The sequence below is a fragment of the Enhydra lutris genome, unplaced genomic scaffold (genome assembly GCF_002288905.1).
Source record: "Enhydra lutris kenyoni isolate GAN:26980312 unplaced genomic scaffold, ASM228890v2 scaffoldscaffold39, whole genome shotgun sequence".
NCBI lineage: Eukaryota > Metazoa > Chordata > Mammalia > Carnivora > Mustelidae > Enhydra > Enhydra lutris.
In genome coordinates, this window is record NW_019154123.1 from 9,821,940 (window position 1) to 9,838,170 (window position 16,231).

The window sequence follows — 16,231 nt, forward strand, 5'->3', positions numbered from 1 at the left end:
GAAGAAGCCTTTGTTCTCTGTCTTTCAGTATCCTTTCTGTCTCACCAGAAATGAGTTCTAAAGGTGCAACAGGCATCTTAAGCCACGAGGTGACAAGAATGAGAATGAGGTGCAGGCTGGCTCAGTCGGAAGGGCATGCAACTCTTGATCTCGGGGTCATGATGTTCAAGTCTCATGCTGGGTATAGAGGTCACTTAAATAAATAAAACTTAAAAATGAAAAGAATGAGAATGACGAGCAGCGCGTGAAGACAGCAGAGCAGAAAGGCAAAAAAAGAGCCTGTGAGTGCCTAACAGTATTACTGTCACCATTCCAAACACAGACGACTCAACTCAGACCACTCGCAATATGAGAAAAGAAAGCCCTTACTGATTAAGCTGCTGTTGTTAGGGTTTCAGGTTCTTGCAGCTAACTGTAATTGATATCTAATTGTGCGGTGCAGCTAGTCATTATTATTATTTCTTCTGAAGCCTCTTAGGAAGAGGAAAAGGCAGGAGAAACGTAAAACTTCGGTCAGTGTACTGAATACTGCCAACCTGTGAGGCTACCAAGAAAGCCACTGCATTTGAATACCAGTTTGTATTACCACAGGGAGAATACGAGGAACTTCACACATCAACCCCTAAATTCTCAAGACAAATCTGAAGTGCCCACATTTTAGAAATTATAACGGTCTCCAGGTCTAGGATTACTGATGATGTTGTGCCTCCATAATGCATAGCTCAGTGTCAACCATCATTTCAAACCAGATCTGGGACATCCTATGAGAAATGAAACTCACTGCCTTGGGCCCTGTGCCGGAAGCAATAAGACACATATATACTCAACCAGTTTGAATGGAAAACTAGATTAGTATAATGAATGAACTGTTGTGAAATGGAGTTTGGAAGACGGAGACGCATGCAACTGAGTACAGAGAAAAGGGACTTCTAAAAGAAGCTGAACTGTCCCATAAGTGAAGGTCCTTTAATAAAATTAATTAGCAAGGGTGTCCTCTGTGACTATTATGTGCAAGGCACTCGGGAAATTCAAAGACTACGAAGCAGGATGCCAAGTTTAAGGCCCTTCACAGTTTGAGAAAGACAAGCCGGATGAATGAAGTCAGCAGCAAACGGGGAGGACCCCCACTGTGAGCTCAGGTAAACTGATGACAAAGAAAAAAGGTAGGATTCTCCTAGTGACTAGGAGTGACAAAGATGATTCAAGTGAGGGAAGATCAGAGAACTGGGTGTGGAGAAAAAAAGAGGATGCATTGTATTAGTTGAGAGTGAACAAATCAGCTTGGCTTACCCAGAGACTTCAAGAAGGTTAATGTGAATGGGTGTCAGAAAGTGGGTCATTTGAATGTAGAGCCGCTTTCATAAAATCACATCTGTTCAGAGTAAAAGGAGAAGGTGCTGCCCCCTTGCTTCCTAGTCACACAGCCTTTCGTCTGTGCATGCACGCCCCTCCTGTCTCCCTGTGCTGAATCCCTCTTCTTGTGAGGACACGGGCCGGATGGAATTAGGGGCCACCATCACAGCTTCATTTCACCTTCATTACCTCTTTAAAGGCCCTGTCTCCAAATGCAGTCACGTGCTGAGGTGGTGAGTTTAAGGCTTACGTATGATTTGGGGAGCACACAATTCAGCCCATAACTGTCCCCAAGCCAGAAACTTAGAATCAGTCTTCCTTTGTCTTCATCTCTTTCAACGCCTACTTTTTCTAACGGTGAGTTCTAGCTCCACACCATATAAACTCCTTAGAAAGACGTAATAAAATGTAAACTAACTGGAATTTAAATGAAAAGTTGAAAAACAGAGAAAGGCGTAATAAAACATTTAGGACTTAAGGTCTGCCTACCTATGTAGAGATAAACTTCAACTCCCTGACTTTCATAATCTGCTTCCAAAAGAAGGTTAACTATTTGCTAGTGCAACTCCTGAAATTAATGTCCCTCCGTTCAGTCTATCAAACTCCATTCATCTTTCAAGACTTGCTTCAGTAGTATTTTCCCCATTAAATTTTTTGACCCTGCTCCAATTCTTGCTGGCTCCACCCTAACCTTTTCCCTTTTCTAGAAAGAATTTACCATTTCCACCACTCTACTGTCACTGAATATACTAAATTACAAATACTGGATCTGTGTCCTTCATAAGATCATAAGCTCCTGAGGAGAGAAAAAAAATCCCAATAAAAGAATGTACACTCTGGAGTTTGATTATATGAATGTAAGTTTTAGTTCTATTAAGATATTTTTTACACTGTCAATTTTATCAAGTTACTTAAATTCACTGGTAAATGGGAATAATACCTAATTCATACGGTTGTAATGAGAAATAAATGAAGTTTCGTTAGCATGAAATGGAGACTGAATAATGGCTAGCTATTAAAATAAAACAGAATATAACCATGACCACTATCTTTTACTGAGCATATTCTATATCCTGTCTTATGTGATTTGCATATATTACTTCTTATAAACCTGATAAAATTGATTCATATACTGGGACTCACAAAAGGGGACCCAGTGGCCTGACATTGACACCGATGCCAGCCTGCACTTAAGGGGAATTCCTGTCATGGAATCCAAACATACTCCAAGCACAATTCTCCCAATCAGCTTTAGTTAGCTTACCTTACCCTAAAACAAAGGACCTTGAAAGCCTCTTAAGGAAATCCCCTACCTCCTTGCTGATCATGACCTTGTTTCCATGGTCCCCCTTCTTCCTAGAAAACTCATTCTTGCCCAATATCCCTCAGAGACAGTGACCCACTGCTTGTGAGGACTCCCAATCCATGGAGTGTCTTCCTTGAATAAAGGGCATCAAGCCCGTTACTCAATTGTATCATTTTTGTCATTTGACAAGCTGAAACAAATGCAGGTATGTACAATTACCCCATGTTACAGATGAGAAAACTCAGTCTCTGAGAGGATAAGCAGCAAGTCTAAGATTTACTACCGAGCACATGGTGGAACCAGGATTTGAGCTAAAGTATGGATGATCCAAAGCACACGGTCTCCATTCTGACACCCCCAAACAACAGTACAAATCTGGAGGCAGAATGGGTGCTCAGTAAGTAGTTGTTGAATTACTTAATCCACTAATAACCTACTTTTAAGTGGCATTAAAATAATTCTTAATGATAGTGAAAGAGGTGAACAAGGTTCCACCTTAGGCACTCAGTAATGCTTAGACATAGATGTAGAAGTTAGTGGTTTACACACATTTTTAAAATAGAAGTAAAATATGTATCCAAAACAAAGGAGGGTATTGGGCGGTAAAAACCACCAGATTTCCACTGCAGTCCCCCATAGCCTCCCTCTGTCCCTCGCTTTCCCTCTCCTCTACCTCTCCCCACCCCCACACACCCCAGATCCCCTAGCTGAGAGCTACAGAGTGCACAAACAGTGCTTTGCATTTTATGTTAATCTCCCATCAATGCTGTTCCTTGTATCCCACACCTTGCTAGCCTTTTCTGTAAAATGTTTTTCCTCATTTCAAGTAAAACCCCAAACAATATAGACATTAATGATTAAAGTATTTTTTTAAAAATAGAAGTGCACAATTTATACCTTAAGGACCATCACCTGAGCCTTGATAGGAAATTAATTTAATTAACACAAATCTTACTTCCACAACCCAGTGAACTTCAGTGATATATCTGTCTGAGATGCAATATCGGGTCGAGTCAGGCTACATGCTCACTTAGAGTTCTCTAGTGCTATGAGACAAATATTGTTCCAGTTACACAGTGACATTTCAATGATTTTCAAATACTTATCCTGAAGTTCTAAAAATACCATATGCTAAGATGTGCCTTTCCTGCAAGACATGCCATCAACGGGTGAATTTTAACGTATTTTTCCTCTATTAAGTGCAGGTAAGAAAAAGAAAGAAAGAAAGAAAGAAAGAAAGAAATATTTATTTTTTTAAGAACATTTATAATCATGTTGGCTTTCCATAGTTTGCTTCTATAAAAATACTATATATTTTTGTGGGACATTTATAATAAGGTAGTAATGAAAAATGTTCTTAAGTGTTCATTACATAGTAGAAATAATACACAATCTCATATAAAGTAATAATCATTTGAGGAAAAAGTTATAAAGCTATAAAAAATTTTAGGGGCTGCTATCAAGTATTTCAAAATTCCTAAACCATATTTTGCATTATATAATTAATGGTAAAAGTGTTTTGTTGATATTTTTTGCTTTAAACTTTGTAAGAGATGGAACATGATTATACATGTTCCCTAAATAAATCGGAGTATTACTGAGCATAACTGAACATCATTTATTTAAATATAAATGTGAAACTCATTTTTAAGACAGAACTCTGAATCAGTAAAATTGTTATTGGTTCCAGAGTATTCAAATGCATGCCCTCCACCCCCGATTTGTGGGTATAGTCTTTCATGTGCAAGCAGTTCTGTTAGTGTATCACACTTGGCCTCTCTTTGCTTCTTTACTCACTTCATCCCAGGAAAAGAGGAGGAACTTAACTGGTTGAGTTTGGAAGGACATGTTGGTATGTCCAGGGCAGCCCCTTTCTCTTTAAGGTTCAACTGCCTTTGGGCAACACCTGATCTGCTCTGGTCCTTGAGCTTGAAATGCTAACTTGGTGAGCTCTGCCTTGCCTCATTATAGATCTGTTTGTGACTGAGGGGTAGCTTTGCCTAAATTTGGAGCTCACAAAAGGGAAGCTCACTTGCTGTAGATATATGTCAGACACTCTGTTATCAGTTTCATCAGAAAGAAAGGTGATATGCTGGTCTCCTATCTGCTTTATTCTTATTTCCTTGTGAATTGGACCAGCACTGAGGTGGAGAAAAGGAGTGTTTTAGTTGAGCTCTTTCAAACCCCAAATGAGTAAGTGTACTTTGCTCCTTTTATCAATTTTCAGTCTTCCAAGACAGGGATTTCTCCCTTTCTGCAAACATGACAGATCTAAGACAAAGGTTGATGAGTTAAATTTTAAAAAACCATTAAGCATAATTCTCATTTTCAAAGCAAGTCCATTAAATTGCTCTCTTTGAAGAAAAAAAAGTACTCACATATTTCTTTTTAGTTTTATATTTCTATCCATCCACACATACATGGGAGTGTACCTAATATACACATATACATTTAATACAGGAATAATGATTTCATGCAAATAATCCTTACTGTGGCATAATAAATAAATAAATATATATATATATATATATATATGATCTTTATCTCCTATTCCTGGCAAACAATCCTATAACTCTTGGAATCTCTGAGATGGTGAGTGTCTTTTATACACTAAAGAATGACTGGTGGCTGGGGAGGTCCCTAAATAGCTTCAGTGGTGAAAGACCTAGGCAAAATCAGACAGTTGGAACTTTCACCCCACCCCTAACCTTCTGGGAGAGGAGAGGAGCTGGAGACTGAGTTAATCACCAATGGTCAATGATGTGGTCAATCATGTTTACATAGTGAAACCTCCATAAAAATGCCTGAACAGCAGGCTTTGGAGACCTTCTGAGTTGGTAAACATACTGAGGTCCTGGGAGCCTGGCACACACGGAGAGAGCATGGCAGCTCCATATCCCTCCCCCCCATGCCTTGCCCTACCTGTCCTTTCCATTATGCTGTTGCTGAGTGTATCCTTTGTAACGATGTAAGTAAAGTGTTTCTCTGGGCGCTGTGAGCTGTTCCAGCAAATAATCAAATTTGAAAAGGGGGATGTGGAGGAGCCCGCAACTTTATAGCCAAGTCGGACAGAAATTTCGGGAACCCTGGGCACCCGGTATTTGTGACTGGCGTCTGGGGTAAGGGCAGTCTTGTGGGAATGAGCTCATATACCTGTGGCGTCTGACACTAACTCTGAGCAGTGTCAGAGCTGAATGAGATGATAGGACCCCCAGCTGGTGTCCAGAAAGTTGTAGAACTGGTTCTTGGTATGGAGAAAACTCACACATGTGGCGTCACAAGTGCTATGAGCAAATACAGTTCATACTTACCTTCTGAATTCCTGTAACACCAAAAACAAACAAACAAAAACCACTAAAGACAAAAACTGCGCACAATGACTCCCACGTTTCCTTTCCTCTCACTGGTCAGGTATTAACGTACTCTAATATCCAAGTAACTTTAACTGTAAGACTGTTCTTTCCTTATGTATGTAAAAATATGCCTCACTATTTAGTCATGCAAACACACAGGAAAACAGTTGTGTATTTGCAATTATTTTAAATGATGGAAGTGGGGGTAGGGGCACCACACCGGAATAGTTCTCCCTTCATGTTGTCATTTCAAGAGACATTATATATTTAAAACACTCCCATGCATGTTTTAAAAGAGCTGGAGTAAAAGAGTTCATTCTTACAAAGACATGATCGTTGAAATGTCAAATAGCCTGTTCTCATAAAGAATTTACTACATAGGACATCCCTGCAATGATGATTGTTTTTTCTCTGGTCACCAAAGTATCTAATTCTACTCCTGTTTAAATAAATGAAACAATATCAACATGTTTTCGGTGTCAATTTTTGTCACTTTGCATGAATCGCAAGGAATTTCTTCATAAGTATAAATAGAAAGTAAAAGGAAAGCAACATAGAGTCTTAGAATGCTTTAAAGATCATCGGAAAGCCTCTCTGTGCCTTAAAACAAATTATCATACTGTTGTTTACAGTAAGATACAGATACACATTTGTTTGTGACAGTCCACTCTAGTAACCACTAAACCTGATTCTTAATATTGCACATGAAATTCACTTCTAATTTTTGAGCTACTGCACTTTAGATAAAACCGAGAGATACACTTTCAATCACATCATTTTGAGTTCACTTGTTGCTATCGACTCATTTTCTTCCCTAATAAAACAAGGTGGTGTGACTCTTCATATTCTAGTAAACTATTTTCCTTCCTCATCCTATTTGCATAGGAATATGAACTTCTGGTTCCTGTCAAATGAGTCTTTATTACCAAGACGAGAATGTAAATTCATGTAATGTCTCTGTGATTTTGGAATAGGCACCAAATACTGACTGCTAATGGTTATGAATATTTATCAGTTGCTGTTATTAAAAAGACAGTTTTTTTTTTTCCTCCCAGAGTTTCTGAGTACACAATTTAAAAATGTTACTCCATCTGTCAATGTTTTCTGAAAACAGTACCAACCTTCTTTTTTATCTTCTGGAGTAATCTTCACTTTTGTATCTGTTATATCTTTGAATGAAGCCAGAAAAAGTACCACATCTCCTTTCTCATTCTTTATAGGAACAATATCCAATAGGCACCAAAATGGAGACCCTGAAATGGTAATAAAAACACAAATCAACCACTGCCTCATGGTTTTTCTATGAAAATCTCAATCATTAGTGGCGCAGTTAATAAAGTCCTTACTGTTTCCTTCTATCCCACACCTCCCCTCCAAAATCTTAAAAATGTCAGTTTTCAGATTCCATAAATGTCTGGCCCATATGCATATCTCTCCATTCCCAAATGAAATGCTTTCTTTGAAAATAAGGCTGTATTTTAAACAAAAACACTTGTCTGTGCTGAGATATTTCTGCTTATGTAATTTAAACTGTATTTCTTTTTTGAACTTGTTGATGTTGAAGCATTCCACTTTATGAAACATTGCCCCTACCCACCCCCAGCATGCACGAGTTGCTAAATAAAGACCTTTGTTTCACACAAATTTGCTGGAGGTTTATTTAGTCAATTTAAAAATCAATGATTGCCCACCAGAATGGCTAAAGTAAAAAAAAAGATGGAAAATACCAAGTTTTGGGGAAAATGCATAGTCACTTGAACTCTCATACATTAGTGGCTGGTTGCAAATTAGTACATATATACCTTAAAAACTGTCCAGCAGTATTAAGATAAATTCCCACAATAAACATGAGGCAGCACTGTGAATGAGCATTATACAATAATTGGCATCAGAGGGATGAATGTCACTGACATAATATTGAGCAAAAGTAGCCAGTCACAAATGAGGAGAATGCATTTACATTAAGTACGAAATAAACAAAACTCACCCACAGTGTTAAAAGTCCCGTTGACGGTTTGGGAGATTGTGATTCAAAGGGGACACAGGTTGGGGAGTTCTGGGATCCTGGTCAAGTTTTGCTTTATGACCTTTATGTTAATTACACAGGCGTGTTCAAGTTTTGAAAATCCACCAAACTCTACACTTATGCAAGTCTCTGTTTCCATATATATGTTTTACTTCAAGAACATATTTTTTAAAGATTTCATTTATTTGCTTGTCAGAGAGACAAAGAAAGCACAAGCAGGGGGAGTGGCAGGCAGAGGGAGAAAGCAGGCTCCTCCCTAAGCAAGGAGCCGGATGCGGGACTCCATCCCAGGACCTCGGGATCATGACCTGGGCTGAAGGCAGATACCACCCAGGAGTCCCTCAATAACATATTTTCGAAAGGGATAATCAAGTTCAATTCTATGTTTTGAGCAAAAGATCCCTGAAAATACCATTAGTAGCTTCAGATTCAAACCTAAGGCTCATATTTTGAAATGTATTTATATATCTTAAAATATGCATTTTAAGAATATATAAAAATCCTTATACTAGATTTCCAACTAAAAAGCATTCCTGGGCAAAAAAGAAAAAAAAAAAGAAAATGGAAAAAAGTTATTGCTTAAAAACAAAACTATTAATCTTTTAATTTTTTTTGTTTTTAATTTGACAGACAGAGATCACAAGCAGGCAGAGAGGCAGGCAGAGAGAGACAGAAGCAGACTCCCTGCTGAGCAGAGAGCCCGATACAGGGCTCGGTCCCAGGACCCTGAGATCATGACCTGAGCTGAAGGCACTTAGCCACCACTGAGCCACCCAGGCGCCCCTCAAAACTATTAATCTATTTACATATGTTTTTCCTTCATTTTTCTTCTGATGGAGGGAAAAACCCTTAATAGTGTGAATTTCCACCTTATTAAATTTGGGTACAAGACAAAAGTAACAGCCAAAAATACCCTTGATGGGCACCTGGGTGGCTCAGTCATTAAGCGGCTGCCTTCGGCTCAGGTAGTGATCCCAGGGTCCTGGGATTGAGCCCCGCATCAGGCTCCCTGCTAGGTGGGAAGCCTGCTTCTCCCTCTCCTGCTCCCCCTGTTTATGTTCCTGTTCTCGCTGTCTCTCTCTCTCTCTGTCAAATAAATAAATAAAAATCTTAAAAAAAAAAAGGAAATGCCCTTGATACTTCTTGATACTTTAAGTTGTTTCGTATATACTGTATTAGATCTCACAATTTCCCAAACAACAGATGTACCCATCCAACCTTGGAATCTATCAAGAGTTTTTTCTTGATGAGCACACGATGAAGGAGTTGATATAGGGGTTGTCTGACATAAAAATCACATTTTATTTTAGTTGCTGTTGTACTTTTTAAAAAGTGTGTTTGAATACACAGATAATAAATATATGTAGTGCGGATGGAGTACGTACCCGATCTGGACATCCTCCTAACAGCTTCAGCACCATGAATTCTTCCATGTTCTCTTGACTGAAATCTATGGCTTCCTTTCATTCATATTCTTAAATATCCGTGCCACAGCAATGCCATTTCAGTCTCCCATCACCAGGCTCCGGGAGACCTGAGATCTAACCATAGCTCCCACATTAACTAGCCCAGGACCATGGAGGACTCAGATTAACTTCTCTTCTCCAATTAACTTGGTTCCCTCAATTGCAATACTCTCATATCCATCAGTCCACTGGTAGAAAGAGCAACTCAAAAACCATGAGGCAATAAATTAACTCTATTGTCTATGACTAATGGGGAAACCTTATAAATGAGCCATATCCCTGGCCAAACACTACTATCCCCATCATTCCAGAATGGCCCTTAATTCTAATTTTTTCTATAGCCACTGTTTTGAGGTGGGAGCTGTTTTCACTAATGCTGTGCTACAGCAGGAATAAAAAGACCCATTAGGGCAAGCTATCAATCAGACCCTAGACATAGTAAGAGTGGGGACGTGGAAAACAGTATGAATCTGATATTTTGGATCACATTTTAAAGCATCTCTCTGTCAATTATCTTGCAAAAACATCACCCAAATCAGAACAGAGGCTATTAATTTTCTTGAAAATCCATTTTATCTGAGCACTCAGTCAAGCATCATTATTGTCTCCACAGAGCCTTTGAACAGGGGCACCAAAGTATTTTAGAGAGAGGCAAAAGTGTGTCAGGTGAGAGAGAGCCAGGAGAGTGCTGCCCACCAGACAGTATCTCAAATCACACAGCATTCCTTTCACATCATGTTCTGGGGAAGTTGAAAGATCACTTTGAGATTTGTCTTTTAAGTTACAATGAGGTGTAACCTTGGACATTTTGTAAATTCAGTAAAAGTTCATTAACATGGGTCCCTATAATTTCAAATTTTGTAATGATTTGGCATGCATGAGGCTGATGTCTGCCTTTCTATTGCACATATGACAAAAAACTGTATAGAGGCACACCTCGGAGATACTGTGGGTTTGGTTCCAGACCACCCCAATGAAGTAAATATCACAATAAAGTGAGCTAAAGAATTTTTTTTTAAAGATTTATTTATTTATCTATTTATTTTAGAGAGAAAGAGAAACAGTAAGGGGAGGAGGAGAGAGAGAGAGAGAGAGAGCACGAGCTCCTGAAACAGACTCCCCAACAGAGCTCAGAGCCTGAGGCAGGGCTTGTTCCCAGGACGCTGAGATGGAAACCTGAGCAGAAACCAAGAGTTGGCCGCCCAACCAACTGAGCCACCCAAGTGCCCTGGGTTAAATGACAATTTTTGGTTTCCAGTGCATATAAAAGTTATGTTTACACTATACAGTAGTCTGTTAAGTATGCAGTAGCATTGTGTCTAAAAAGACAATGTACATGCCTTAATTAAAAATATTTATTTCCCTAAGAAAAGTGCTAACCATCATCTGAGGTCTCAATGAGTTGTCATCTTTTTTGCTAGTGGAAGGTCTTGCCTTGATGTTGATGGCTGCTGAGTGATCAAAGGAGGTTGGTCGCTGAAAGCTGGGGTGGCAGTGGCAATTTCTTAATATAAGACAACAATGAGATTCGCCACATTAATTGACTCTTCCTTTCTTGAGTGATTTCTCTATAGCATGCAGTGCTGTTTGATAGCATTTTACCCATAGTAGAGTCTTTCAAAATTGGTGTCAATCCTCTCAAACCCTCCTGCTGTTTTATCAACTAAGTTTATGTAATACTCTAAATCCTTTGTTGTTATTTCAACAATCTTCAAAGCATCTTCACCAGGAGAAGTTTCCATCTCAAGAACCACTTTCTTTGCTCATCCTCAAGAATCAACTCTTTATCCATTAAAGTTTTATCATGAGATTGCAACAGTTCAGTCCTATCTTCAGGCTCCATTTCCAAGTCTAGTTCTCTTGCTATTTCCACCATATCCACAGTGACTTTCTCCATTGAAGTCTTGAAACCTTCCCAGTCGTCCATGAGGGTTGGAATCAACTTCTTCCAAACTCCTGTTAACGTTGATATTTTGACCTTCCCTCTTAATAGCATTTAGAATGGTGAATTCTTTCCAGGTTTTCAAAGTACTTTTCCCAGATGCATCAGAGGAATCACTCACTATCTATGGCAGCTACAACCTTACAAAATGTGTTTCTTTTCTTTTTTTTTTTTTTCCCAAAGATTTACTTATTTTAGCCAAATGCAGAGCCTGACACAGGACTCTATCTTAGGATCCTGCAATCACAACCTGAGCAGAAATCAAGAGTTGAAGACTTAACCAACCGAGGCAGCCAGGCACCCCCAAATTGTGTTTCTTAAATAAGAAGACCTGAAAGTCAAAATTACTCTTTGAGGGGAACCTGGGTGGCTCAGTGGGTTAAAGCCTCTGCCTTCAGCTCAGGTCATGATCCCTGGGTCCTGGGACCAAGCCCTGCATTGGGCTCTCTGCTCAGCAGGGAGTCTGCTTCCTCCCCGCCCGCCCCCCCCACCCGCCTGCCTCTCTGCCTACTTGTGATCTCTGTCAAATAAATAAATAAATATTTTTTAAAGGATTTTATTTATTTATTTGACAGAGAGAGATCACAAGTAGGCAGAGAGGCAGGTAGAGAGAGGAAGGGAAGCAGGCTCCCCACTGAGCAGAGAGGCCGATGTGGGGCTCACTCCCAGGACCCTGAAATCATGACCTGAGCTGAAGGCAGAGGCTTTAACCCACTGAGCCACCCAGGCGCCCCTAAATAAATAAATCTTTAAAAAAAAAATTACTCTTTGATCCATGGGCTGCAGAACGGATGTAATGTTAGCAGGCATGAAAACTAATCTTATTGTACATCTTGGATGACCAGCTGCATTATTAATGAGCAGTAATACTTTGAAAGGAATCTTTTTTCTGTAAGTCTCAACAGTGGGTTTAAAATTAAAATATTCAGTAAACCATATTATAAACAAAAGTGCTATCATCCAGACTTTGTCGTTGCATGGTATAGAGCAGGTGGAGTAGATCTAGCATGATTCTTAAGGGCCCTGGGATTTTTCTTGGAATGGTCAATGAGTATTAGCTTCAACTTAAAGTCACCAGCTGCACTAACCCCTAAAAAAGGTCAGCCTGTCCTTTGAAGCTCTGAAGCCAGACATTAACTTCTCCTCTCCAGCTATGAAAATCCTAGATGCCATCTTCTTCCAGTAGGAGGCTGTGTTATCTACATGAAAATCTGTTACTTAGCACAGCCCCCTTCACTAGTATCTTAGCTGGATCTTCTGGATCTCCTGCTGCAGCTTCTACATCAGCACTGGCTGCTTCCCCTTGCACTTTGATGTTATGGAGACGGCTGCTTCCCTTAAACTTCATGAACCCACCTCTGCTGGCTGCAAAGTTTTCCTTTGCAGCTTCCCCACTTCTCCCAGCCTTCACAGAATCGAAGAAAGTTAGGACCTTCCCCTGGATTAGGCATTGGCTTAAGGGAATGTTTGGTTGGTTTGAACTTCTATCCAGACCACTCAGACTTTCCCCCTATCAGCAATGAGGCTGTTTTACTTTCTTAGCACTCACATGTTCACAGCAGTAGCACTTTTCATTTTCTTCCAGAACTTCCTTGCATTCACAACTTAGCTGTTTGGCACAAGAGGGTTAGTTTTTGGCCTATTTTGACTTTCAACATCCTTCCTCACTAAACTTAATGATTTCTAGCTTTTTGATTTAAAGTGAGAGACATGCAACTCTTCCTTTCATGTGAATACTTAGAGACCACTGTAGGGTTATTAATTGACCTAATTACAATATCATTGTGTCTCAGGAAGTAGAGGGGCCCAAGGAATGAGCAAGAGACAGGGAACGGCCAAGTAGTGGAGGAGTTGGAACACACACATTTATTGATTTAAGTTTGCCACCTTATACAGGCAACGTTGGTGGTATTCCAAAACAATTAAAATAGTAATATGAAAGATCACCCATTGTGGTCACCAAAACAAATATAATAATAGTGAAAAGGTCTGAAATATTGGGAGAATGGCCAAAATGTGACACACAGGCACAAAGTGAGCAAATGTTAGGAAAATGGCACAATAGAGTTGCTCTATATAGGGTTGCTACAAACCTTTGATTTGTAAAAATCACAATTATCTGTGAAGCACCATAAAAGGAGGTATGCCAGTATGAGCAAAACAGTTGAAGGGAGGTACTGGCTTCTTTCTTTCCTCCCTCCTTCCCTTCTTCCTTTCTTCCTTCAGCTTCTCCTTCAGATTTATCCACAACAACAGCCTTACAGACATACCTTTGACTACCTCTAAAATTAGAAAGCAAAGCATACGCCACTTGCTTCTTCCCAAAAAAGAGGATAGATGCCAAAACTTACCATGCAGGTAGGCAAGACCCTTCACAATGTGATGACTTATCCATCCTTTCCCTGCTTTCCTGAATTTCTCTACCAGGCCCTCTGCCCTGACTCTCTGACGATATCTCCATCCTTACATGACTATAATCATTCAAAGCTACTCCCCAAGGCTGGCCTCTTCCTCTCTATCCGACAGGCATAGTAATGATCACGCAACACCTTCCGGTCAACAGTAATTCAAGTCTGGTTGCGATAAATCTCTTAGAAGGCTAAGGTGGGAGGCAGCACATCCTTCAGCCTCAAATCCAGAGGTGAAGGATTCTTAAAACAGGTTAAAGGGCAGAAATCCTGTGTCAATTTTAAGTCCTTCTGTGTATAGCAGCAGCAGTAATTACCATGTGGGCTGGTGAGTGCTAAAACAGATGAGGCTCTGCCAGGATTTAAGTTAATAACACCTTTGACTTCCATGGATAAATACAATTCGTGGGGAGGAAACAGGATTTATACCCTACATGGTAAAATGTATTTTGGGGATTGTATAAATAATTACACAGCGCTCAAATCCAGTGGAATGTCCCATGTCTCCACTTCGGTACTTCCTTCTTCTTCATTGGGAAACAAGAGTGTTGGAGAATTTGACTTGCTATTTGTATTGTAAAAAGACTTAGATGCTTCCTACTCACCCACAAAAGGTTAAATTTGGCAATAAGCAAAAACGAAGGATAAGTTTTCCAGTATGAGTTCAAGGTTTAATAACGTAATATAAGGAGGTCAGATATAAAAGTAAATCGAATTGTGAGCTCTTCCTTTCTCTTTAGTGATTCTGCTGTCCTGATGAGATTCAAATTGCATTTCCCAGTGTAACTCAGTAGCAGAAAGGGGGATACAGACACTGCATATCTTCACATTTCTTCTATCAAGCAGGACTTTGATTGGATTTTTTTTATGATAAATATGTGTGACATATAGTCTTTGAAATTATTACACAGTAATGTAATACCCTAAGTGTTAACAGCATCAACACTATGCGACCTAAACACTTTCAGGCGCTCTTCATACTTCACACTAAATCTGATGAGTCTGGTTCCCAGCAACCATTGTCTCGATGCTACTTATCCATGATGTAGTGACGAGTTTGGTAGTTTTTAGAAATTAGTCCAGGAGGTAGGTAATGAGGCAGGGGTGGGAAAGGGACTGCAGATGAGTACACAAAGGCTGCTCCTGATGGTAATGGATGATGGGACACTCGTATCTATAGCAGGAGGAGACAGCAGTAATGGGAATACCAACTGAGTCTATCATCAAGCCCTTAGGTACCCTTCCTCTTTACCACATTTGCTACTACTGCTTTCTCCCGGCCTTACTCACATCTCATCCATTCTTCAAAAGTGTTCTTCCTGCCTTTAGGTTTCCTCCCATGCTGCTTCCAATAAGCTGTGAAAATATAGGATATTGAGTAAAAACACCCAATTGTTTTTCACTGCTTACTTAAAGTATTAACATAACATTCCAGATTCTTTATCAATATGGGAGGTCTATTTTCAAGTGACCAAAAAAACCAAACCAAACCAAACCAAACCAAAACAAAACCCAGGAATGGGATAGGTAGTATGAAGAAGTGACCTAATGGAAGGGTCATGTTAAAAAGGAGGGGGAAGTCCCGTGGAGGACCCACAACTGTGTGGGGGACAAGCCTTAATAGCAGTCTCCCCAGCTCTTCTCAGCCTTTGTACTACACTGAGGGATGAAAACAAAGATTATTTGGTGAAATAGCAGGTGAAGGCCGTACCTTCTCTTCAGGAACCCCTCCGAGGGCCATCCATCCACAGTGCAGCCTCTGTATGTCTCAGGTCTTTGCTCTGTCCCCATTGCATTTTCCTTGAGTAAACACCCTTCCTCTACATGCCCCAGGGTCTTAGGGACCCAAAGTAAAGGGCACTAGAACCCCAAGACCTGTGTAACAGCAGAGGGTAGAGTGGAGTTGGTAAGAGATGAACAGATGCGCTGGAGACCCCCTGAGCTGGGCAGTGGCTAAAGATACTTTTCATATCAATATTTAATGAAAAAGGAGGATCTTATAAAAACAATGTGTTTTAAATTTGTTTCTATGTAGGAAAAAAAGACTGGCAGAATGCACACAAAATATTTATAGTGATGGCTTGTGGAATTATAGTTTCTTCTTGTGTCCTTTCTTCTCAGGATCCTTATTTTCAATTTTTATAGAATAAACATAAAAGAATACATAGTGGGATTCTAACAACTCTAGAGATTTGAGGTAAGAAATGACAAGAAGTTCAAGACAGGGCAGTAAGAGTGATGAGGTCGTATTTCTGGGGAGATCACTTTTTACATATTCCAATGATTTAAGTTTTAATAGATATTCGAAAGACAGAGAGAGAGAGAAAGAGGAAAGAAAGAAGGAAAAATAGATATCAAATCAAGTGATGTTTAACTG

The 16,231-nt window shown here is 39.7% G+C and overlaps 1 protein-coding gene across 1 annotated transcript in view; it reads right to left on the reverse strand.

Moving 5' to 3' along the window:
* Nucleotides 1-16,231, reverse strand: part of LOC111155055 (potassium voltage-gated channel subfamily H member 8) — a 388,581-nt gene that overhangs the window by 219,020 nt on the left and 153,330 nt on the right. Inside the window, exon 3 of the mRNA XM_022515084.1 lies at nt 7,134-7,265. Coding sequence (XP_022370792.1) covers nt 7,134-7,265 — 132 coding nt within the window. The remainder of the gene's footprint in view (nt 1-7,133; nt 7,266-16,231) is intronic.